The sequence below is a fragment of the Ischnura elegans genome, chromosome 10 (genome assembly GCF_921293095.1).
Source record: "Ischnura elegans chromosome 10, ioIscEleg1.1, whole genome shotgun sequence".
NCBI classification, from domain to species: domain Eukaryota; kingdom Metazoa; phylum Arthropoda; class Insecta; order Odonata; family Coenagrionidae; genus Ischnura; species Ischnura elegans.
Window position 1 is genome coordinate 97,392,775 of NC_060255.1, and position 25,935 is coordinate 97,418,709.

General features: G+C 37.1%; 1 protein-coding gene across 1 annotated transcript in view; it reads right to left on the bottom strand.

Annotated features, from left to right (window-relative positions):
* Window positions 1–1,520: 1,520 nt before the first annotated feature.
* Window positions 1,521–25,935, bottom strand: part of LOC124166923 — a 40,855-nt gene continuing 16,440 nt past the window's right edge. The window contains exons 6-15 of the mRNA XM_046544637.1: window positions 22,358–24,210; window positions 21,710–21,849; window positions 15,975–16,101; window positions 14,173–14,313; window positions 13,543–13,719; window positions 13,186–13,288; window positions 12,254–12,429; window positions 9,469–9,677; window positions 7,241–7,371; window positions 1,521–3,065 (exon numbers count right to left, since the gene is read on the bottom strand). Coding sequence (XP_046400593.1) covers window positions 1,717–3,065; window positions 7,241–7,371; window positions 9,469–9,677; window positions 12,254–12,429; window positions 13,186–13,288; window positions 13,543–13,719; window positions 14,173–14,313; window positions 15,975–16,101; window positions 21,710–21,849; window positions 22,358–24,210 — 4,406 coding nt within the window. The 3' untranslated portion in view covers window positions 1,521–1,716. The remainder of the gene's footprint in view (window positions 3,066–7,240; window positions 7,372–9,468; window positions 9,678–12,253; window positions 12,430–13,185; window positions 13,289–13,542; window positions 13,720–14,172; window positions 14,314–15,974; window positions 16,102–21,709; window positions 21,850–22,357; window positions 24,211–25,935) is intronic.

Genomic DNA, 25,935 nt, shown 5'->3' on the forward strand with positions numbered 1-25,935 from the left:
GGTAATAACTGGGGGGGGGAGGGGCAAGCCATGGTCTAGGGTTGAGGGGGGAAGCCAAGTGTGATATTTTAGCATGGAAAAGACGAATGAAACCAACATTTTAAGAAAATTATAACAGTGCTTTATTAGTTTATGAGATTATTTCCTTGAAAAAATAGTTTTATTTTAGTTACTTATCTTATACTAATACATGTAATTTTTCGTTGCTTGGAGAAAATTTGTTGAATACTTTCATTTCAATTCAGTACTTATTTTGCATAAAGACTTTTGCTTCTAGGGGGGGCAGCTGCCCCTCGCTGGGTACGCCCATGTTTACATATGACATTCTTAATCAATGTATTTAATACGATCGCTTCTTGCTTAATCTTGGTTTATGTAACTTTTTGCACACATTCAAGGCTATAAGATGCCTTAGTTCATTGCAAAAATATATTTTTTATGTCTATAATCATTTTGCGTACCCAATATCTTCACTTTTCAGCGGATTAGCGTTAAAATATCTTAAGTGCATATACTGTGTATCCTCTGCATTCCCAACCGTGATGTCACGCTCCCTCATCCCCCTCACTTCCCCACCTTATGACGTTTGCCACAGCGTTCCGGCCCAATGGCGGGTCTAGTTGCTTATATGGTCTAAGAGTTATTATGTTTTCCACGCATAATAGAATTTTCTTCAGATTTCTCTAAATTGGGGTAAGTTTGGTCCAATCTAATAAAAGAATACTAATCAAGTTCTAAACCATTAGTTGGAGGAAAGATACTCCAACCAAAATATGTATCTCTTAGTATATTGTTTTCAAGTTTTCCTTGATTTTAACTTGTAAATTTATTTTAGTAGGGTAAAAGTGAAAAAAACAAGGTTTCTGGTAGGTAAAATCATATTACCGTATTTATCTGAATATAGTCCCCCCCCCCCTAATTTTGAGGCTTCAGTTTCAGGAAAAGTTAAAAAAATGCGTTTGAATATTGCCCCCCCCCCTTTCCTTTTACCTTGGGCATTTTTAGAAAAAAGGGGGGAATATATTCAGACATATACGGTATGTACATATATTGCAATGAGTCGATGTATATTTATATAACCAGTTAATGCTCTAAATTCCTTCCATTGGACCTAAAATCCAAACTGGGTACATAATTCATGTGTGAAGCCAGTTCTGCTACCTGTCGACTGATGCAAGACCTAAGTTGATAACTCAATGCAAATCCTCTTTATCTTTTATCTCCAATCAAGAAAATTAATGGCATCTGAGCCTTAGAGAGACTATTAAATGTTAATCATTCAAGAGCTAATTTTTTTGCACATCCTTATGCAACCCTAAATTTGAAGAGGCTGAAATTGTGAAAGATAAGGCCAAAACCTTCAACTTCAGATTCGATTGCTCAATTTTTATTTGCTCATCTCCCTCACCTTTCTTAATACCACCACAAATTTTATATAAGTATTTAATTTTCAAGTGCCTAAGCCTTTGAACCACTCATTGAACTGGGATTTATAAATAATTGAAAAAGGCACAATAATGTACATGACTTGCACTTTTAATAATAACTGAACTCCTGGTCATTGGTACACAGTACTAATATTATTACATATTTTACTTTGATTGCACATAGCCAGTAATCACAACTGCAAATAGCAGGAACTAAAAATAAAATTCTTAAAAAAATGTATAAAAAGCTGCCATACCATCAATATTCTTAGAGGTGAGCCATAATTATTTAAGCATCACCATTATTTAAAGCAGTTGTGCCCTTTGAATTACGTGACTTCAGCAGGAAAGGTTTGAATCCACTGCTTTGACTTTGGCAGATATGTGTTTGAGATTTAGGTTCAACAACACCTGGTGCTGAATCTTCATGGGTTTCTGAACTCTGAGCAGCTGAATGCTGATCTTTGTTGATCATATCAGTCAACCCACTCGCCTGGCCAGGTTTCCCTCTTTGATCGAAAGGTGAACTCAAGATTTCAATATCGTCCCCACCACAGGTGCTGTTTTGGTTGTCACTGTGTGCAGTAGACTTCTCAATTTCTTGCGGTGTTGAAGAATTCCTATTAATGTCATTGACAGCCTTAAGAACAAACTGAGTGACCTTGTCAATTTCAGGCTTGGAATATGATTTTGCCCCTCCACCCCCCTCTGGGAATGGCATTTGTAGCTGAACTACATTTAAAGTTGTTGATTTAAATAGCCCAGGTATGGATGTATCAGTGGGTAAATCCAGAGACCCACAATTGGATGGCTGTTTTCCTCTCGTGATGGAGTTTAAAATGTTTTCCGTGACACTTAGAGGTGGATTCGCTTCCTCTATCTCACTTAAATCTTTCATCGATGAAGTACTGCTTCCCACAGAACGATTCCTGTTAGTTTTGTCATGTGATTCCCGATTTTGACATAAGGCCATTTGGCTCTTGCCTGCTTTAGTGTTACATTGTTTGTCAGCTATCTTCTTTCTTACTAAATCAGTCAATAATTCTGGTTTATTGCTATGTATGAAAGAATCTACATCCTCTTTTTTTATCTTAATTTTGAAGGATTTCAGTTTCCTGTTCTTGAATTTCTGATACAAAGTTTTTAATTTATCTTGCGAGTCTTTGGAAGACTCACCAATGAGTACAACTGGTTCAATTTTAACGTTTTGTCCTGGGGGAACACCAACCATTGTTTGATTTTTCTGAGTTGTGAAGGAATCCAGTTTTGCATAAGTTTTTACAATGCCAGAGCTATTTTTGGTTATTGAGGAATAATGAGATGTATCTGGTATGCCCAAGGAGGGTTGACGTGCCACGGCAGCGGCTTCATTCTGGATAGCAGCATACCCATGCCAAATGGATTCTTCAACTTCCAAATGCCTTGGCTGATCATCATCCGAGTCATCGTCAGCCCAAAGGGATATGTCCCACTTCATATCCTCCTTGTTCAAATTGCTGCTTCCCAACAGCGCTCTCTCCTCCATTTCTGAGATTATTTCCTTCCGAGAGGGTTGGGTCTCCTCTTCCTGCATCAGGCTTCCTGCTTTTGATTTTGCCTTGCGAGACAGGGAAGGTCTTAAAGGAAGGAGTTGCCGCCCTGAAGTAGAAATAATGACATTATTAATCAAAGGAATTGTCAGAAGTAGGATGCTTGGATGGATTACTCGTGTGAAGCAGATAACAGGAAAATAATCATTCATCAGAATTTGGATTCAAAAGGGAGCGTTCAAGTATGTTTTAAGCACTGATAGTGGTGTGAGGGAGGTCATGAGTTTACGTACATTGGGGGTGGTCAAAAATAGCCAAAAAGCTCCTTAATTATAAAGTAATATTTTTCAAGGGGGAAGGAGAGGTAAAACCCTAAATTCTCAAGCATAATGCAGCATAATAAATTTTTTTATATTATTTAATGAGCATTATATATTAGGTAAACGAGTGCACATTAGTTCAATTGTATTAGGCTCAACTAACGTATATGTCTGAATATAGTCCCCCCTTTTTTTCCAAAAATGCCCATGTTAAAAGTAAAGGGGGGGACTACATATAATGAAATGCATTTTTTTAACTTTTCCCGAAACTGAAGCCTCAAAATTAGGGGGGGGGGGACTATATTCAGAGGGGGACTGTATTCGGAGAAATACGGTATATGGAAGTTAACACTCAAAAATGAAAAGGAGACTTGATTGATTTCCACTACTTAATTTCGTCAATACGACATGTTTCGAACCATAGAGGTCATTATCAAGTACAAAAATTGAATGGTAAGCAAACATATATATACTCTTTGAAGGGGACATATATATACTATTTGAAGGGGATATTTATATATACTCCCCTTCAAAGAGTATCTATATGTTTGCTTACCATTCAATTTTTGTACTTGATAATGACCTCTATGGTTCGAAACATGTCGTACGGGCAAAATAAATTAGTGGAAATCAACGAAGTCTCCTTTTCATTTTCGAGTGCACATTATACAGTGAAACCTGCCTTTAGCGGAACCTGAGTTAAGCGGAAACCTGTCTTGTCCGGAAAATTTTGTTGGTCCTGGCGGTCACATAGGGTTTTACGTGCATTGGTGCCCTCTGTTAAACGGAAACTGTCAAACGCGGAAACGGAATCGATTCTCGGGCACGTGTTTCTTGGTTAAGCGGAATTAAAAAATAATCCATGGACAATTTTTGCCGTAAGGAAATAAAATCCTAAAATGTTTTGTAAAGCCCTCCATAGAAAATAATCCAACGGAACCAGCTAAATGTGTCGTACGTTCACTATGCTCTACGTCATTATTGACTGATATCATGTCGCAGGAGGGACTCAGGACAATATTGCATCAACCTTGACCAAAACACTTCCGCGTCTCCCTAAACCTAGTGCTAATTCTCTTCCAGTGCCTCATGTCCATCGTCCCTAGTGTAAAGTGCAGTTTCGTTTCACGTACATTTTATCAAATGCTCCACAAAAATCTCCACCCCTCTTCCCTCCCGCCACCTCCTTTCTTAACCACTCCGCCAACCAATGCTTGCACACTTACCTCCCCTCCAACTCGTAGAACCCTCTCTCTACATGCTCAATCATTTTGTGCACCCTTACTCGCAACTGAGTAAGAAGGAATCTTTCTCCAACGTGCTGCCGACAGCGTAAGAATACAACGCAGAATGCTAAGAATAAAGGGAACTCTGATTGATTTCCGCCATGCCACGAAACGTATTAACGCTGAAAAATAAACTGGACTTGATTGAGTGCTTTGAACGAGAAAAGCTCTCCGTGAAGTAGATACAAGAGAAGTTTAAGTGCGGAAAGATTCAAGTTTACGAAGCAATTAAGAAGAAGGACGAAATTAAGAGACTTTGAAAGAGGTAGGTTCTAAGAAACATATTTCTTCTTTTCCCATGCCACAATAGTTTTCAAAACGACACACCATAAAATAATTGTTGTTTGCGTCGATTATTTTAGGCCTTAGTTTAAATTCAAAGAGGAAAACACCTCTCTGCGAATATGAAGAAATAAACGAATTAGTTTGGGAATGGTTTGTGCGAGCAAGATTGTCCATTCCATTGTTCCATTGTCAGGTCCAATAGTCCAAGAAAAAGCCCAGGAATTAGCAATTTCTTTGGGAAAATTGGATTTTAAGGCCTCCAATGGATGGCTAGACAGCTTCAGAGCAAGACGCAATGTTGTTTGGAGCAGTGTTGTTGGCGAGTCAAATGACGTTGATATGGAAACCGTAGAGTGGAAATGTATGGTTCAAGTAAAAATTAAAGACTATCAACCATGCGATATCTACAACGGGGATGAAACCGGAATGTATTTTAGGACTCTGCTGTCTAAAACATTGTGCGTAAAAGGAGAAAACTGCAAGGGTTTGTATGCATTTCCGGGTTCTATTTCTAGAAATTAGGGTAAAAATTCTAACAATGATGTCATATTTACACTTATTCTTTATTCTGTAGGAGGGAAGCACTCAAAGGAGCGCTTGACCATTTTCATTTGTGGGAATATGGCAGGGGAGCTTCTAAAGCCTCTTGTCATCGGGAAATCAGCTCTACCACGATGCTTCAAAAACGTTGAAATTGAGAAGCTACCGGCCAAATGGATACATAGTAAAAAGGCATGGAACACGGCATCAATCATGGAAGAGTGGCTTAAAAGTTTCAATGCCGAAATGAAGAGGAAAAATAAGAAAGTCATACTTTTCCTTGACAATGCTACCTGTCACCCTAAAATTCACCTTGCGAATGTGGAGCTAGCCTGGTTTCCGGTAAACACAACAAGCATTATTCAGCCAATGGATCAGGGAGTAATTAGATCGCTGAAGGCACAATATTGGAAGTGCATGATGCGATCATTATTAGCTGCTGCAGATACTGCGAATTCAGTATCGGAGGTGATAAAAAAATATTAGTGCTGGATGCCATTAATTGGATTAATTTGGCAATGAAAGATATTAAACAATGTTTCGCCAAAGCTGGAATTCTGCCAGAACTGATCCCCGAGAAAGGTAAGGAAAATAATTTATATCCTAATGTATCACCAATGTAAATGCATATTTACGCATTTACAGGATTATATATATTGCTATTTTAGAGCCAATGGTGGATCAAAGCGAATTGCAGCAAGTAATAGGCATTGACATGAATGCTGAGACATTTGTGGATTTCGACAACGATCTCCTCACGAGCGATGAAGATGGTTCCTTAATAGCCAATAATAAAGAAGACGAAAGCTGTGACACCGACGAAGTGACCAAAATATGTGAAGAAAATAAAAAATCGTATAGAGAAATGTTGGTTTCATTAAAAGAATTAGAAGAATGCAATCTCAACAATGGTAACACTGATTTGTATAACATCTTACATGGGGCCATTGGCAACGTAGAAAATTGTATTCTACAGGAAAAAAAGGAAAGACAGACAAAAATGACTGATTACTTCAAATAAAAAAATTAAAAATAATGCGATGCTGTTCCTTTATTATTTCGTCTACGTGTAGAATTTGAGTCAAACCAACCTTTTAAGGAACGATTGCAATAGACGTGATATGACTTTCGCGGTCTTTTTTGAATTGTCAGACCCTGAGTTAAGCGGAATACTGTCTTATCCGGAAAAAAGTGAAGGTCCCGAGAGATTCCGCTTAAGACAGGTTTCACTGTACATATAAATTACTAGGTGGGTACTATATGGGAAATATCTTTGATCATTCTGATATAAAATATGATGATATTGATAGAGAATTTCATTGGTTCCAGGGATACGAATGTCAGTGTTCAAGGTTTTGTGGGTGTCCTGCTCTTAATATACTAGTCCGATTTATATTTCAAATTTTTGAGACATGTGGTTGACAGCATAAGGTTGATCTGCGCATCATTCATGGCTGCGCATTATAGTTGAGAATTCACACAAGGGCGTGCCCGGGATCAAACTAGGGGGTTGTTCAATTTGGCCATGTTCAAGGGGGCCAATGGTTGTTCAAGTTTTAGGTAAGATTCAAGCATGGAAAAGGTGAATGAAATTAACATTTTAAGGAAGCTGTAACAGCTCTTTAGTAGTTTTTAAAATTATTTGCTAGAAAAAAATATTATTTTCCTTAAAGACATTAGTGATTTTTGCTCCTAGGTGCAGCTTCCCCCTCCTGCCCCTCGCTGAACGCCCATGAATTTACAGTAAACGTGTTAGCTATTAGCATTAATATGTATAATTTTAATATGACTGGCTAGGGTTTTGGCATTCCCTTCCAGTAATTTTTTGGAGGTCAAGGGTGGCAGAAACGTACCGCACTTAATGTGTGCTGGGCCTTCAAAGTTGTCATCTTGTTGATCTTTTCTCTTCATTTGAAGTCTCTTTTCATTCCTCCTCCTCCGATATTTTTTATCTGAAGCTACAGCCTTTTCTATCACACAAAATCTGTGAATATAAAACATTGACATGCATTGGCATGGAATATTTCCTTAACAGAAACACAATAGTTAAAGAACTTGATTTATGATGCTGTGACAGGTTAAGTAATTGCATACAATGGAAAGTTTAAAAACAAATATATCATCATCACCACCGCTGGTCAACAACCCAAAGATTGGTTTGGCATAGCTCTCCCTTTTCACACTTATGTACCTATGTATTTCTTCTCTTTCACCTCCTTCTTTACCTGTTCCATATATTTAGTTCGAGCGTTTAAATATAACGTAATACATACCAATAGGAAACTTTTCTAGATATTAGCTAACTTGTAATCATGGTCAAAATTAGCACTTTTTTAGAAAAGGAGAATAGGGAACCGAACTATGCAAGTTTCAGCAAATATTTTTAACAAAAAAATGAGAATCTTAAACTAGTCAGTTACACGCATCAATTCTCTTGGCAAAAAAAATTCCCTGGATTGGAAGTGGAACCATGGATCTTTGGCTTGCCAGTGTCACTCTGCATACACTATCTAGGTTGTTACCCAGCTAGCACAGATTTGAACTTATCCTTTGAGAAATCAGATATTGTGGGGATAAGCTTATCCTCCACGTTTATTATCCCTTTTTTCCACGATTTCAAGCGTTTGGGGAGGGGTTGTCACTCGAGAGATGTCTCTGGCATATTTGATGCTATGTGGGATACTGCAGTATAATAGAATGCAATGACAAAATATAATGCATTGAATCTTTCCTCATCGAAAGCCAATTTATGTTATCACATTATTTTCATGTAGTTCTCATGATTCTTGCGTGGCAGCGCAGCGATTGTACACAAAACAGCTGCCACCTAACAGTAATTATATGTAAGGATAGGTTTATCTCCAAAAATGCGGACATTCATCTCCAATAGGGTAGTTTCCTTCATCAAAGAAAACGAAAGGCGTTGATTGCGATTCTTTACCCACCATTAGTGTATTCATAATATAAAAATTATTTGGTTTCAGAAATCCCAGTTCAGACGAATGGCCACGGTCAATTTTATCCTCATTTGAAAAAGGCCAGATTGGCGACCATGCGATGCCACTCCACGTGACGTCACAGGGACCTAGTTTCTATATGAGAAGATAGGAGTTATACATCGTCTGAGGTTACCAATGCATGCATGAGGCTTAGAGCTCAGGGAAACATGTCTTAATAATCACCTATTAAAACTGCCTATGGTAGGAAAGTTTCCTTCGTTTGATAAGGTATTAATAATCCTTATTTAAGCCAAGCGCTACCAGCTAGCAGGGTACTCTGCTACCTGCTAGCATCCTGCGTCGTATCAGCGCTCAAAAGCCTCTCCCCAAGGTCACCTCACTTGCGTTAGCGGGAACCAGAACGACGTCACACGGAATTTTCCCAGCATTCATACTTAGCCGTCGCGTTTTCGTGCGCTTGAAAATTTTCACTTTTCATTTAATCGCAAAAATAGATATCGTCATTTAAAAATCTAAAAGCATGAAATACGCACTCCAGGAGTAATAATCTTTCGATTTAGGCAATAAAAAATATCAATTTATCAAAAATCCACCCTATTTATCCCCTAATACAGCGTGGATTCTTCATACTTTATCTCTGCATCCAGATTGGTTTCGTCACGGGATATATGTATAATATACTCGTATTTGGGGATAAGGCAAAATCTGTGCAACATAGTTGGGTATTATATCTCTGGATATTTTAAATTTAAATTGGCATTAAAGTTAGAAACTTTTGGGATAATTCTCCACAACATTGTATGGGTGGCCCCAATGTTTCATAGCATGTAGAAATATGATTGTAAATTAGTCCTAAATGAATTCCACTAATTTGAAGTATGTACTGCGGTCATTATGAGCGCTTTGGTCATGACCTATGCTTAAACAATTGGTTCTAGTCTCCCATGGATTAAAAAATCCTCTGTGATTTAGTTACTATGTGGCCAATCACTAGAACCGCTGAGGTGGTCTACTTGTTTACTTGGATTTTAGTGTCCTATAAAATATGAAAATGTAATGGTACATATTGTTAAATTTCATATAATCCTTTTGCTGCAGTTGAACTCAGGATACATTCTTACCCGTCTTTATTGAATTCATTCCATTCCATGTATAGCTTCACTAATGCAACATCTCGAGTCTTAAGCAACAAAGTTTCCTTGCAGCTCACAGTTTTTGCTAAAGACTTCAACTTTACTGCTAGCAATAATTGTTCATTTCTTGAGTCAATATTTTCTTTGGAGGATGGCAACTCAACTGATGGATCATTCTCCTCTTGTTTAATAGCTTCCTAGAGAAAAGGGTTGAAAAATTCTTTTAAATATGGAAATGACTATTTAATGCTTTGTCTATTCCTAAGTACTATGATGCATGCACCTATTAGAGTTGTTTCCCACGCACACGTTCCCCTGATACCTATTTTAATAGCCAAATCCACAGTAATTTTTGAAAGAAAAAATCTAATGACCATAAAAGTATACATTTATAATATCACCCCAAGAAATTTCAGGAAAATCTTCCTGCTATGGACTAAGCTATGTAATAACTTATGTTAAATTTCAAATGGATTAATAAATTACACTTTGGAATACTTGAAATCCAACAACTAACCAATATGTATCACTGTTGAGCATAGTATGTACTCAAAATATTTAACTACCCTTTTGCAAAAATAGTCCAAATTAGATATTCTAAGTGACAAATACATAATAATAATAGATTTCTTGGTGCCAACAAATTTTCAACATATTTATAGGTCCAGTCAAAAATATAAAAGGCATGGCACATTGGAAGTCAACATTGGAAGCAATTTGGTTTATTGCAGGAGCGTAGTATACTGAATTATAATGATGACGACAAAACTAATAATAATTATAAGTCTTATAATATTGACCTTAATGATAGCCTAAAATAGCATGTGGAAAAAGTGGTACAGGGCAGGTAAACAAATGAAGGTATGATCAAATAATGGGTTGTAAATTCAGATTACGGTAAAAACTCATTAATAGGTAACTCATTTCCTGGTTGGTAAAAGAAACACACTCTAGTATTGATCCACACTTTCATTAAATAACTACAAATCATAATAACACTCAGGTTTCAACTGTCAAAGAACAGAATAGAACACACAAAAATTTTGACACACCACTTAACTTTGTTCGTATTGTCAAAATTTTTGTGTATTCTATTTTATATATATCTCCACTACCGAAAAGAGAGCACTGAGCAATCTGAGAAAAAATTCTGATATTGTCATTACTTCCTCAGACAAAGGATCTACTATTGTTGTGCTCGACTCCACCGACTATCTAACCGAAGTCCAAAGACAACTCTCTGACACCTCTTCCTACACACCTACCTCGCATGATCTCAACCCTGCCTTTCACCGAAACATCCAATCCTTTTTAAAAAGGAAAGCACCAAAAGAGGGCCTTTCCAGTGGTGACATTTCCTTATTATCTCCACCTCATCTGCGAACCCCTCACTTCTACATTCTACTAAAATTCACAAGACCAACAATTCTGGTCGCCCAATCGTCTCCTCTTTAAATTCCCCCACAGAACGAATCTCTTCCTTTGTTGATCATTACCTTCAGCCTCTTGTACACTCCCTTCCATCCTACATTAAATATACATACGATTTCCTCAATTGCCTCCATTCTACCTCTCTCCCTGTTGATAAAGACATCATTATGGCCACCATCGACGTGACCTCATTATACACTTCTACTTCATGTAGAAGGCCTTGCCTCCCTTCGACACTTTCTTGACAATCAACCTACACCTCAGATACCCAGCACTGACTTTTTAGTCGATCTCTCTCGCCTAATCCTCACTAAAAACGCCTTCTCCTTCAACGATAAACATTATCTGCAGATCAAGTTTCATAGTTTCTGACGTCGCTCAGTGGTTTTGAAGCATTCGTGGAATCCACTTCCCTGAATACATGATCTTGCAGCCAAGTATGCGTGGTTTTCGGAAACCAAGTATGTATGACACTGAGAAAGAGGAATGCAAGTACAATCACGTTTTCGCAGCTAAAAAGATCGCGGTCGGGAAAAGAAAGCTCTTAATGATTCCAGAAAGCAATCTAAAATAACAGACAATGGGCATAAATAATATTTATTCGTGTAAGAGACAGAAACAGCAGACTCTACTTCCGTTCCCATCCTTTCCAAGCCCCCCCCCCACCCATCACCTACACTCTCCTTCCTATTCCTTCCCGAGTCATGAGTTTCTGTCTCTGCGAAGAGTCAGGTCTCGCTTCCTGTGGCCATTCTCCATCCTCCCGTGGGAAACTGCAGAGCTGGGTGAAAGACAGAGACGATGGCTGAGGATGGGGAAGGGGGAGGAGGGTCAGCAGAGGGGGCCGCTGGGAGACGGACGTCGCGGAGTGAGACATGTGACGGCGAATAATGTAAACGGGTGAATAAAGTCATCTCTGCGGAGTCTATGAGTTTCTTTCCAAAAATCCCTGCCAATTGATTAACCACACCCCTTCGAGCATCTTACAATCGTTTGATTTATATGAATTATGAATATAAAATGATATTCAAGTGAAATTTTGGATTATTTGTGTTTTCCGATTATTCATGCCGACTCTCCCCATCATTAGCCCGGATAATCCGGAGTATGCTGTGAATCTAGTTATGCTCTTGACTGCTGGAATCCTCTTTTTTTACTTCTGCAACATCTCTGTTGGAAGTAACATTTTTCCAGGAAGACTAAGATAAATTTTTTGAACTCCTCATATCCGTCAAAAGGTTTTTACATTTTACATCATATCAGGCTTCTTTGCTAAGAATACTCTTACAATATGTATACATCAATGACATTATGTATAAATGTATATGATAATTACATGTACCTGATCTATTATTTCCTCTTTAATTACTACTTTGGAGCCAAGTTTTTTCTCTGCTTCAAGGAGCTCATCTTCTTCAAATGGTGAACTAATGGTTGCCAAAAGTGCATTAAGTTTCTCTGCATTGTCAGCCGCCAGGGAAAATGTTTTATCCATCAGTAAATTCATGTTGCTTAGTCCTAAATGTTAGAAAATTGGTGTTAAACACACTTTTGGATTCTATGCCATACTAATGATAAAAGTGCAGCATAATTTTGTGTTTAAAAATAATAATGGTACATTCTCTCGCAAGTAACTTGAGTGAAGTACCCTTCAAACTATATTGCCCTGCACCAATCCACTGTCTGAACCCCAAAGAAGAAATAAAAGTACCATATGATTTTTTGGGAAATAGTGATGAAACAAAATGTTTAGGACATGGATTTTATAGGTTGCATTAGGCTAATTAATCTATTGCAAAAAAAGTTTTCTAATTAGTTAAATTAGTGGCAATGTGCTTGGATCATTTGAGATAAGCTCCAATCGAATACCTTACTCCACTACTGGCCAAGTCCTTGGTTAAATACAGGAATCAGATTCCAACTATTCATGCAAACTTCCAAATTAACAAATTTTGTAACAAAAGATTTCTCAATTTTTCCTTTATATGCATTTTTACAAAGTTCTTATGGACAAGAAGTCAGAATCTTCATTTAATCACTGTTTTAAATATTGGCTTTCATAAGTTGAATGGTTATTGTTTGTTATTATAACTTTCTGTGAATAAATGTTACTTTTGTATTACCTTCTGAATAAGTGGAAATTGAACGAAAAGCAACAATCTCAAAATCAGCCCACTCAGAGATTAATTACAAAGTGTCATTTAGGCACCATTATTGACTAATCAATGAAAAGAGTACTTTACTAATGTATTACCAAAATTATTAAAATTTTACCTTTTTCTTCTTTTGGTTTGTCATTTTCATCAATTGCCTTACCAGCAGAGCTTGCCAGATCCTGGGGAAGACCAATTGACTCAGTCTCTAAAAATGGTTCTTCCTGCAATAAGTTATTAATCTTTTTAATTTCAGCTATATCTAGATTTTCTTGATATAAGTACTAATGATTCACAATTCAGGAAAAATTAACTTGTGTTCATCAAGAAATTTTAAAAATCAGGCTCAAAAATTATGATTATTGTTAGATCTCCAAAATATTTTTCGTTGTAATTGAAAGTATAACTGTGTATGTTGTATATTAAGTATGTACAATACACCACTTATTCAAGTTTTACGGACAATTTTATTTTCTACCTGTACAAATGTAGAGGACTTATTGGTACGGTATACTCGTAAATTTCCGAAGCAATCTCGTAGAAAAATTGGTATGTAGAGATACTTTTGGCCTTGAATATCTTCACCCAGCCACATTCCTTCACGACCACCTCTTGTCGATGATATCAATGCACTTTGAATCCTTTTGCTCACATGCTGTTGAAATAGGATGAATCAAAAAAGAGATAGATAAACAGGACAGATTCTTCCATTTCAAAGGTAAAATAATCCTTATGTCCTTATATACGTATGAAAATATTTAAGCGACCCATTGTGTAATCATAAGTCTAATATTTTGTAGAATTCCAGACTTTTTCAAGAGTTTCTAACACGAAAAATTTTAAATTTCAGACTTATAAGGGAAGGCTTGTGGTTTGATTTGTAGTCCATAAGAATGCCTTTTGAAAGTTTTCGAAGTTTAATGAAGAAGGATGAGGGAATTTGACCCCAAAAAGTATGGGTAACTCATTTTTTTAGGGTAACATAAAATTCTCACCTTATGGTAAGTAAAGATATTCATTTTTAACTTATCAAGTTGTATGAATTTTCGTAATAATAGCATATTTTAATCATGCACACTTTTAATGAAAAGGTATGTATATGGTTTACCAATAAATGATCACATAGGCCCTTCAGTATCATGACTCGCTCATGAATTGGTAATAGGTGGAAAGGCTTTAAGGTGAGAGGATTTCTCTTGTTGCCAAGAATATACCAAAATATGGGCTCCAATCCTAGAAGATCTTGAACCTGAAATGTTATTGATGATGATAAAGTTAAATCCAATATTATTCAATGTAAATGAATAAGCTTATTAAAATGCATAGATAGATAATAGCAATAATAGAAAAATGTGCAAATTAGGCTTCTTGATGCATGCTTAAGCAAAAAAATTGTTTTTTTTTTTCTGGAGGTAGTGCATGTTATTAGATAATAGTGGAATGAAAAGACACAATTTTCAATGAGCCAAAATTAATAAAAATAATGTTTATTAAGGGTGTAAGCCCATTACAAAATACAATTATCATTGCTATAGAACGATATTGATCAAAATTGAAAAGCAACTTTGGCAAATCTAACCAAGGTTTCAATGATACTGCATCAGGGTGTAGTCAGACGTGATATTACTTTGAATTGTGATACATACATCGATATTTTAATTGTGTAAAAAAAACCCTAGGTTGGGCAGAATCACAGAACACACTAAAAAAAAAAAAAAACACACAGTAAGTACTAAATTTTCGGTGGCATATTACCACCTTCCTCAGAGTTAGGTAGGAGACTTGATATTGTGTTCACCTCCTTTTCATTTCAAAGTATAAAAACTAATTCTTTTAAGGTTAAACACAAAGAAGAAGAAACTATGAGTTTTTATATTTGAAGTGATGGCAGCAGCCATGTATCCTTGAATAGTTGTACTACATAATCATTAAAGTAACTTGTAGGATAAAAAAGAAACAAAGAAATCTTTAGCCTTATGAAAAAATGTTACTGTAGAATCCTGATAACATTGGACCACAGTTTAAGTTGAAAACTTAGTAGAACAGAAAACTTTTTATGAGGGAAAGATGGTAAAACTACTGGGTCCCCAGCTATTGCCATTTGAACTCGAAAGACCCCATATTCTTAACAGAGAAACCATTCTATCAACAGTATTAGATCTACCTGCAGCACTGGATCTATCACAGTTCTGAAATAATCAATAGATTAAGGGATGTGCAGCAGTAAGTGGGTCACGATATCACAAGATGAAATGATTTCAATGAGAACTTTTAAGTACTTTCTAACCTATTATGTACTAAGAGGGTAGAAAAAAGTTAGAGCTATGCACTTCAAAAGATATTAGGCTTAATAAAAATCAAAATATAAATATGTGAAAACCCTCCAAGACTTTTCATGTGGGTAGAATTTAAAAGAAATAATTATGTTGTTTTGGTATTGATAGTTAGACTTCTTAGCCAGGAGAACTTATTAAGGGGGAACATATTTTCCATGAAAAAATAGCATATGTACAACTAATGGGCTTTAATTAGTGGTATAAAAATCTAACTTCTCAGGTAGGAAATTTTCTTATTTGGGAATTTCTCATCTAGTATCTACTGTATTTGCCAAGGATGGATGGTTGCCTAACCTCTGTACAATGTAGTATTATCAGATGGAGAGTTAAATTGTACATGCTATTGCTCTACTACACTACAATAAAAACTTAGGAGAAATTCAAGGTTGCAGGCAAAAATATTGTTATTCCTGCTAGGTTTAAGTGAGAACTAAATCAAAACGGAAAAGTTATGAATGAAAATCCAGATTGGTTTCCAGTTAGAAATCCTCAGAGTATTGCTACATTACTTCTTATAATGATAACTGAGGAGGAAAAAAACTTGTCTACTGAATGTTTACTTATCAAACTTAACCTTTGTGCTATCCTTTAGTCTTTTGTAGATTAGGAACCAGAAAGAAAGCCTGGCTGTAAGCTTCCGATTCCACTGCAGGTATGGAAGCGGATAGCATGTTTTTGTTTCTTTACTGCTAGGAGCACCACTGAAAGGGAAAATAACCATTAATGTCTTCACATGTATTTTACATTCAACAATAAAGTGTAAAGTTTAAATAAGCATACAAATTAAAGGCACAGTCTGTATCATTTGAATTCTTATTTTGCGGTCCAGTGTCAATGACAGGTATAAGAATTGAATGAGAGGTTGAGGGTCGGGTTGCCTCGTCAGAATTGAAAATACCCATGTGAAAGAAGAATAGTGAGATAGAAGAAAGAGTGCAAAATATATGAAATTAGAGATGGGTCGTTTCCGGTACTCGGTTCTCGGTACTGCCGGTTCTTGCCTGTGGAACCGGTATCAAGAACGGATTGTATGAAGTAAGTACTTTGGAACCAGCTTGGAACAGTGGCAAGGATTTGAATTTAGGGCCCAAAGCAGAAATGTTCTGCAGTGCATTCAAGTCCAAAAAATAAAAAAAAAGATTAAAAATGCATATATTACTTTCCGATCACATTTATTTTCATTATCTCCAAATTTTAATTCAGTTACCATCAACGTTCCTTGTTATCTTTTCCTTTTTACATGAAGCTGAGCATTCAAAATAGAATATTCGCAAGGGGATTGAAAAAAATGAGAACACGTTGGAGCATGCATTGCTGTATTGCCTAGTTCAAGAATTACCAAACTCGACTTGACTCGATACTCGACTTGAGGTCAAAAAGCACGACTCGCACATCCCCAATCACGAGATTTGGCTCGACCCCTCCCTCTTATCCCACGTGAGATTGTTCAAAATGCATATTTTCAGTGCGAATATGTTAATCTATGATTCATTGAGTTGGATGAATTTTTTAAATTATTTTTATCTAAGATTATATCCTATTCACTTTATGTCTGCTGGTGAGCTTTCGTGAGAGCCTGAACACTCTCGAAGGGCTTCACTGATGAGTGATGGGGTAGGATTAATACCGAGAGATAGAGAGAGAGGAGGATCGAACTTAATGTTGCCAAATGTACATTGCCACCCAACTTTGTCACTGTAAACGTGTGAGTCGTATGTGGCCATAGGTACCTCGGTCCCCGCGGCAAGACAATATACTTACTCATTAGGAAGTTATTGAGGATAATCCTCTCATAAAAGACCATGACACTGAATGAGGCACCGCTGGTGAAAGGCATACCTACTTAGTCATATGCAAGGAGAACACGTGAATTTGGCAACACTGCTCATGGAGCAGATTCACAATGTTCACTCGACGGAAGTCTGAGAGCAACTGACTGAGGCCACGCCTACTGTGTGCTGATTGGCCAAGGGAAAGTCACATATGGAGAAACTTTCCCTCCCCTCACCTCCACTTGCTTTAGCCACACCAGCTCACCCGCAGGGATAAAATGACCGGAGAATAGTTAAAACTAGTATTTAAGACTACTAAGATCATAGTCAAGAATCACAGTGGTGCGGTAATAAATTACACCATACTTGTCACGACCCTCCCTATCCCCCACGTGAGATTGGGTGATAACCGGCTTGACCCCCTCCCCAACGTAAATGCCCCATGTAATTAAGAATGCTCCCTTGTCTGCATTACAAGTTACACATAGGCCATACTGTTCCAACTAGCAGTAGTGATAACATAAATGGGTCATTCCACGTAAATTCAATGCAAAAATTACTCCAGTAACTTCAAAATTTAGTGACCCTTGTAAGATATAAAAATAGCAGTTTGTAAAGTTTTACAGCAAATTAAGGAAGAAAATTTACAATGCACCAAAGTCGGTAAATTTTGTAAAATTGGAATCCAAAAGGATTTTGAAAAGGTTCCATTTGCCCAATCTGCTCTTCGTAGAGGTATTGGTGGAATATTTTTCCCTTTTGCACTGGACGTCGGTTGGAGCTGACAGGCATTTTCATATGCAGAACACTGACGTCAGGTATAGCTATCGCAAATTTTTCAAAGACCAGATGTTGGCTCAGGGCAATGCAAGGGAAGGGAAGTGACCACTGATGTAGCAATAGGATAGTTTCCTTCATCAAAGAAAACGAAAGGCATTGATTGCGATTCCTTACCAACCATTAGAGTAGTATAAAAATTATTTGGTTTTAGAAATACCGGTTTAGACGAATGGCAATGGTCAATTTTATCCTCATTTGAAAAAGATTGGTGCCCATGCGATGCCACTCCACGTGACGCCACAGGGACGTAGTTTCTATATGAGTAGATAGGAGTTTTACATTGTCTGAGATTACCAATGCATGCATGAGGCACAGAGCTCATGGAAACATGTCTTAATAATCACCTATTAAAACTGCCTATGGTAGGAAAGTTTCCTTTGTTTGATAAGGTATTAATAATCCTTATTTAAGCCAAGCGCTACCAGCTAGCAAGGTACTCTGCTACCTGCTAGCATCCTGCGTCGAATCAGCACTCAAAAGCCTCTCCCCAAGGTCACCTCACTTGCAGCAGCGGGAACCAGAACGACGTCACATGGAGTTTCCCCAGCATTCATACTTAGCCATCGCGTTTTCACGCTCTTGAAAATTTTCACTTTTCATTTAATCACGAAAAATGATATCGTCATTTAAAAATCAAGAAGCGCGAAATACGTACTCCAGGAGTAATAATCTTTCGATTTAGGCAATAAAAAAATAATAGGAAGCCACCCTATTGTCAGATGCATTCAGGCTCGGCCTGAGACCCAGCTTAGCGAGTCCTTATGGCCACCAACTAAGCCTGACCCTCCCACTCATTTATGACCATCCTCACCACAGGAATCCGCTGCAAAGTGGTTATATTGTCAATAGTTTTTTTCGATGATATATTTTGTTGCGTACTAAAATTTTTTTTATACTGTGAAATGCATTCTTCGTATTGTTCTGTAAATGAGCAATTTTTAAACGAAATTTTAGCATTAAAAATAACGAACTTCTGGACTTATAACCTTAATATGTACCTTGTTTTTACTAACTTTGTTGTTATTAATGCTAGAAACCTGTTTAAAATTCCACAGTGCTTAAAAAAAAGCAACTAATTCTTTAAGAAGAGAAAATTATTGAAAACCAAGTACAATGTTTGAATGAAAAATATACTGGTAACGCAAGTAAGTTGACCGTGGATTCGTGCTAAGATAGGGTTAGAGGGCCTAGCCCAGTGGCCAGCATGAGGGACAGGCACCCAGTTGAGTTATCTGAGGGACGGAAATACCACAATACCTCCACCCCAAAACTAAGCTCCGTGCAGAGAGGTTTGAAATATTCTCATGCTACTCCTAGCACGGAAAACGTTTTCCAGTTGCAGGGGCTGACAGGAATGGGTTAACATGTCCATTTCTTAAGGTAAACTGCTATTCTTCAATAGGGTGGTTTCCTATTATTTTTTAATCGCCTAAATCGAAAGATTATTACTCCTGGAGTACGTATTTCATGCTTTCAGATTTTTTAATAACGATATCTATTTTTAGAGATTAAATGAAAAGCGAAAATTTTCAAGCGTGCGAAAACGTGACGGCTAAGCATGAATGCTGGGAAAACTCCGTGTGACTTCATTCTGCTTCCTGCTGTTGGCGTGTGAGGTGACCTTGGGGCGAGGCTGTGAGCGCTGATACGATACAGGCTGCTAGCAGGTAGCAGAGTACCCTGCTAGCAGATAGCGCTTGACTTAAATATGGATTATTAAGACCCTATCAATGGAAGGAAACTTTCCGACCTTAGGCAGTTTTAATAGGTGATTATTAAGGCATGTTTCCCTGAGCTCTGTTCCTCATGCATGCATTGGTAATCTCAGACGATGTAAAACTCCAATCTACTCGTACAGAAACTAGGTCCCTGTGACGTCATGTGGAGTGGCATCGCATGTGCGCCAATCTGGCCTTTTTCTAATGAGGATAAAATTGACCATTGCCATTCGTCTAAACCGGTATTTCTAAAACCACATAATTTTTATATTATGAATACACTAATGGTGGGTAACGAATCGCAATCAATGCCTTTCGTTTTCTTTGATGAAGGAAACTACCCTATTGGTAATGTAGTTAAAGCGTTGAAATATACATTTTTGAAAAGGGAATAAATGTAACTTAAAAATTGCTGTGCAACAACAAGGCCTGTTTGGAATAAAATGAACTCTTTTACTGCCAGCCATTTCAGGTGGGATGTACGAAGACTGCCAAGGATATTTTCCGGAATTAGCAACATTTCAGATTTAAAAAATTTTCAACTACTTAATTTTATTTAGTACGTCTAGATTTTTTCCCAATTCTTAAGATATATTTACATCTTATAACCATAGATAGATTATGGGGGTTTACATAAATTACAGCCGTTGAAAAGGCCACAACCATGAAAAAAAGTGAAATAATTTGGGCCGATAAATCGGCCCCTGGCAGCTTCTGCTCAATCAGCGAGGGAGGGCCGATATATCGACCCTGTGGCAGTAAAAGAGTTAAAACCCTATATAGTTTATTTTTTTCCCCTTCAATAAAAAAATAATGTTTATAGCCCTCATGTGTATGGGGAAATATTTACAGATTTAACCCATTTATGCCAAAGTTTTAAATTTTGTCTTGTTGTTACATTCATCAGATGTTGGCCATCTGTAGCCATGCTATTTAAGCAGAGCTATGCACCCTAAATGCTTAATGATTTTGATTATTTTAATACCTTAGATAATTATAGAACCTATTAAAAGATTATTACTTAAAGGTAAGACATATATTACTCATAATCAGGGGAGAATTAAGGGGGGAGAGGTCACAGGGGTGACAAGTCCGCTTCCCCCCCCCCCAAATTTTATCAAATTTCTTTTTTTTTATAAGTTTAATTGGTTTTGTATCATCAAATGTATACCATTGTTCAATTTAATCTGTTTTTAAGAATAAAAATGGAATTTTAGACTCCAAAATGCATTAAAAAATTCACATTTAAAAAAGTTTACATGGGAGAACTCCCTTCTCTCCTATATTCGCCAGTATTTTGGAGATTCCATACTCCTAGCGCCCAGGTTATGACCCAAATTTGATGCTGAATCAGCCTCTGCTCATCATTACATAAAAATATTGATGAAGATAAGTATCTTCTCACATTAAAAAAAACTAGTATTAAAAAACTCAATAGATACTATGCATTGGCAAAGTGACTAACTCTACTAATTTTCTTCATTAAAAACCTATATCTCTACCATAGAGATACGTGAGTAAGTACATATTCCACTTGAATTTATCTGAATGTAATAGTACCCTTAACTCCCAAGGATAATGCGCAGGTCAATCTTTGGCTGTTATCCACATTTTCTAAAGATTTCAAGAATAGCACACACTAATATATTACACGCTGGACAACCTCAGAATCTTGGCTCCTGAAATTCATACTCAAGGAATCAATGACATTCACAAGAAGTATCATAGTTTTACTGATCTAATCCGTGAATGCGTATAGATATTTTTTATGTAGTACTCGCATAGTAATTCTTATGCATAATGGCCAGTCATACACCCACCTTATGTACAACATCAAATGGCTTTTTTAAAAATTTGAAAAATATGCAACCCTATAGAACGCACACCTTTTACTTGAGAATTTAGGGTACATAAAACAGTAATGTTGTAAAGACACCCAAAAATGAAAAACTAGGCATAAATGGGTTAATTTCACTAACCTTAGAAGGGCAGTTACCACTGTTGCCATTAGACACGATGCATGTGGAATGATTAGAGAGAGCTCAAACTCAAAGTGAGTGAAAAAGGGAAGACGCAGAGCTTTTTGGCATGCGTGAAGGAAGCAACTTATTTCTGGAATCTGTGGATTCAAGAAATAATATCATATAAGGCTGGAAGTAGTAGAAGTCTTTAAACTTACTTGCGATATTTTCTTTGCACATATTTCTAATCAAAATTTCAACTTTTTTGGCTTTTACAGTTACTTATATGAAAGTGAATCTATTTTTTACTCATCTTTGCATGCTGGTGATTCAAATCTGCATTTTCAGCAGATAAATTTTCTGTGCATATGTATCACAAAGTGCAATTTGTTCAATGTTAACAATTTTTTTAGTCTCATTGCTAACATTGATATGAAAGGGTAAAAGCAGCATATTTTTGTATTTACGTACTAATGATTATCTTATATCAAGCTTTTACTTAGTGCCATTAATTGTTCCTGGTCTCACATAAACAAATCCATAGTGTATTAACTTGGAAAAGGTCCTGAACGTTTGGTCCAAATGAGTGTGGTCAAAAAAAACCAATTGTTCACTTGGTTTTTCGTATATATGCACCCATGAATATAGTATAACATACATACTCACCTCTGGTATGTGTGTCAGGTCTTCCAAAGTGGTGTCTGCAGGTGCCAATTCATTGGTCAGCCATTCTTCTGCTTCTCTTATTACACTGTCATCAATTGCCATATTTATGCTTTCACTGGGATGTGACTCTTCACATGGAATCATCATATTACCTTCCTCAGTTAAAATGCTGCAGTTACTATTACTTGCTGGGCTTTCCTCTGCTTGAACTGCAACCTGTGGTTTCTTTGCAGTGTTGGAATTTTTTTTTGCATTTTTTGCTGAATTCTTTAAATATGATAGTGTCATACTCTTTCCGCATGAAGACTTTCTTCTTTTACAATTTGATTGGTCCGCTTCTTCAGGACTTTTCTGCAAAGGTAATTTGGGCAGTAACTGCCTATTATCAGGGATAACTTCATCAACAATCACTTTTTCTACAGTTACTTCTGGATCTTCAGGATGTACTTGATCCAATAACCTTAGAAGCTTCCTGGAGATAGTCTTGTATGTATGTTTTGTGACAACTTTCACAACTTTTAGTTCTTCATCATCTTCTTTTTCATCAATTAATCTATTATGGTGTAGCAATTGTATTTCTTCAATGGAATTGTTCATGTTTGGACCATCATCTCTTTGCTTTGAAGATTGGCTCGACTTTTTTGTGGTAATATTTTCTTGGCTTTCTTCGCTTGTCTGAAGGTTGTTGCCTATGCTTTTCAGGACTGCCTCTCTAAGTCTGCATTCAACAGACTCCTCTTGTGGATTCTTGCCATTCCTTGTTGTGGATACTTGGTTATCGTCATTGTCTTGCACTGAAGTTTCCTCTTCTTGTATACCCATGAGCTGGTTTCCTTTCTGCTGAAATTTGGATGATCGTTTTTTCCGTGGTAATTCTTTTGTTATTTCTACTTCCATTGCTTCACCATCCACAACCTGAGGAGTATCCATTGGCATTGTTTGTTGCATTTCCAGCACAGCGTCTTCCACCTCTACCTCTTCAAGTGGACTTACCATGAAGGCATCATTCACTGACTCCGCCCCAGTTAAACTGGTTACTATCTCTTCAAGAGTAATTGGGCCCCTTTGTTTTCTAGGTGTGCTTGTTCTTAAAGTTCTAGTGGTGGTGGGTAGACATGTGTTTCTACTGCTGGATTCACTCGTCTCCTGATTGCTTTGAGTGTTCGATGCAGTGGGCAGCTTTGTGGGAGGCTTCTTTTTGCCGATTAGGTTCTGAAGGCGTTGACCAATGCGAGAGCCAGTGACTCGTTTCTGTTTGATTTTAGGCTCTCCCTCAACCGTGGAACTAGACTCATCTCTTATTGAACTGTCTTTGGTTGCCCTCAATTCATCATCGGTTTCCTCATTGTTTTCTGTCATTGGTAGTTTTTTTCTCTTGCCAAGTTTAATTTTTTCGGGCCCTTTAGCTGAAGATAATTCCTTGTTTTGACTCACATCTCTTGCTAAGGTCGGTAATTGTCTTAAATGTGGTGCTCGTCTTAGTTTAGTAATATCTTCAGAGGAGCAGTTTTGAGATTTTTCTGTTCCTGCATCTTTTGTCTTAGTTGCCACCGTCTGTGAACTAATTTTTATTGACATATTAGGTTTTCTTCGTGATGTTCTTAAACTTTTGACCATTGATGGAGTTTCTTTATTTATATCGACATTATCCTCTGAAACCTTTTGCTTGTTACCGGATATTTTACTGATTAAGGTACTTATGGCAATCATTTCATTTGTTTTTGGTTCACTGGTGGCAACTTTCTTTTTAATGTCTGCTGTGGTAGAGTATTTTGTTTTCCTTTGTTGTTTGTCTTGCTCCTCAAAAACAGCATTTATGAGGGTTGATTGGATAGAAAAATATCGTTGATCCACTGCAAACAGAAAAAGAAATATATGTATAATTACAAATGATGATTAGTAATTACATTATTTAGGGAAGATGTTGTATGATTTTAAAAGGGTATTTCTCACTTCCTGCTATTCAAACGTAGTAACAATAATTTGAAACTTGAGGATTTTTAAACTTCTTTCAGCTATCACTTGATTGGAAATCATCTTCATTGAAAATACAGTAGAAGATCAATAATCCTTAAATATAAATAACAAAATGATCTAAAGAACAGAGGATTTTCCAGAGTTTTTCAAAATTTCTATTTTTTGAAGTTGCATAGCCAAAAATACGGCTATCGAGGTGGCTTAATTGCAGTCTCGGAGCCTGGTTGTCTCCACGATTATCCCATGAGAGCTAGTCGACTAACTTGCCGTTTTCTTCTGCAATATATTTCATAACGTGACTTGTTCTTGCTAGATGCGGTAATTTCACACAAGAGAATTCACAGCAGCAACGTGCCATATCTATTCCTTGAACTTTACGGGCCTACTTAAGAGAGGAATGGTGGTGGGTTGAAATTCACATTATGAGCGTCATGCACCCAAAATTGCACAAAATCTACCACAGGACATCTGCAGTTTAATGAAAAAAGTGACGGACATGAATGACAATTGTTTATTTTCCTACTGAAAATACAATCAGGGGCGCAGCTAAGAATTAAGGCTGGGGGGGTTTTAGGCACAACTAATACTTAGGTGTGTGGGGTATTGCATACCCGCCAGGGTAAGCAGGATTTGCGGGGCCCACAGTGGGCTGAAATCGAAAAAAGCTGGCCAAAAATCAAAATATCGACTTTTTCATTTCGAACCAGGAATAATATATTATCGTTTTAGAAGGTCCAGGGCGTGTAAAACTGAAGTTGATTTTCTGTCAAAATTTTTTGTTTAATTTTTATAGCTCGCCAAAAATCAATAAAAATCTATGAAATCGTGCGTGCGTGTAAAAGTTCAACGTTTGTTCCCCATGCAATGGAAAACAGTCAATAATTCGGAATTTTTGAGCATATTTATTGATAGTCCCACTCTTTTAGTTAATTAAGAGCGAACTTTTGTTTAAGTCAATTGTTATTTATTAACTTTATGATTTGTTAAAAATATCACTCTTTTTCGTTAATTTTTTACCTAATGCTAGGATAAAAGTAGTTACCGCCGCTTGCCGCTCCTAAGATATTTACACCAGGAGTTAGATTGAAGTCTATATTATGAGTCGGAAAAGAAAAATCTTGCTCCAACTTGCTCCCCTTTGATTTTTTCGTGTTAAAGCAAAATGATGTCGGGCGGTTGTCGTGCCCCGTGACCCGCAATACACGGCGTATGCTCTCGGGAACTTAGGATGACATGCGTCGTAGTCCGTTTGAGAGACTGGATTTTCCCTTAGTTGTGAGTGCATTGTACTAAACTACTTGTTTTTTGCTGTTATTTATGGTTTGTACCCTCTTCTGACGATTATACCCCTGGGTCTTTCCGCTGGATCCGCGTGCGGACGGCAATAAACCTAACGGTTCGCGCGCTCTCCAAGCCCTTTGTCCTCGGCGGCTACCCCTATGCACCCAGATTTGTTCTTTTACTATGAACACGTCCAAGTGTTTCCATTATACAAATTAGGTTTTCCCAAAACATGCAGGCTATGCGATTAGCACGCTCATTTCTAGCCGAGTACTAGTCTCACTTCAGTATTTCTTGCTGAAGTGTGTGCAGAGGACGTT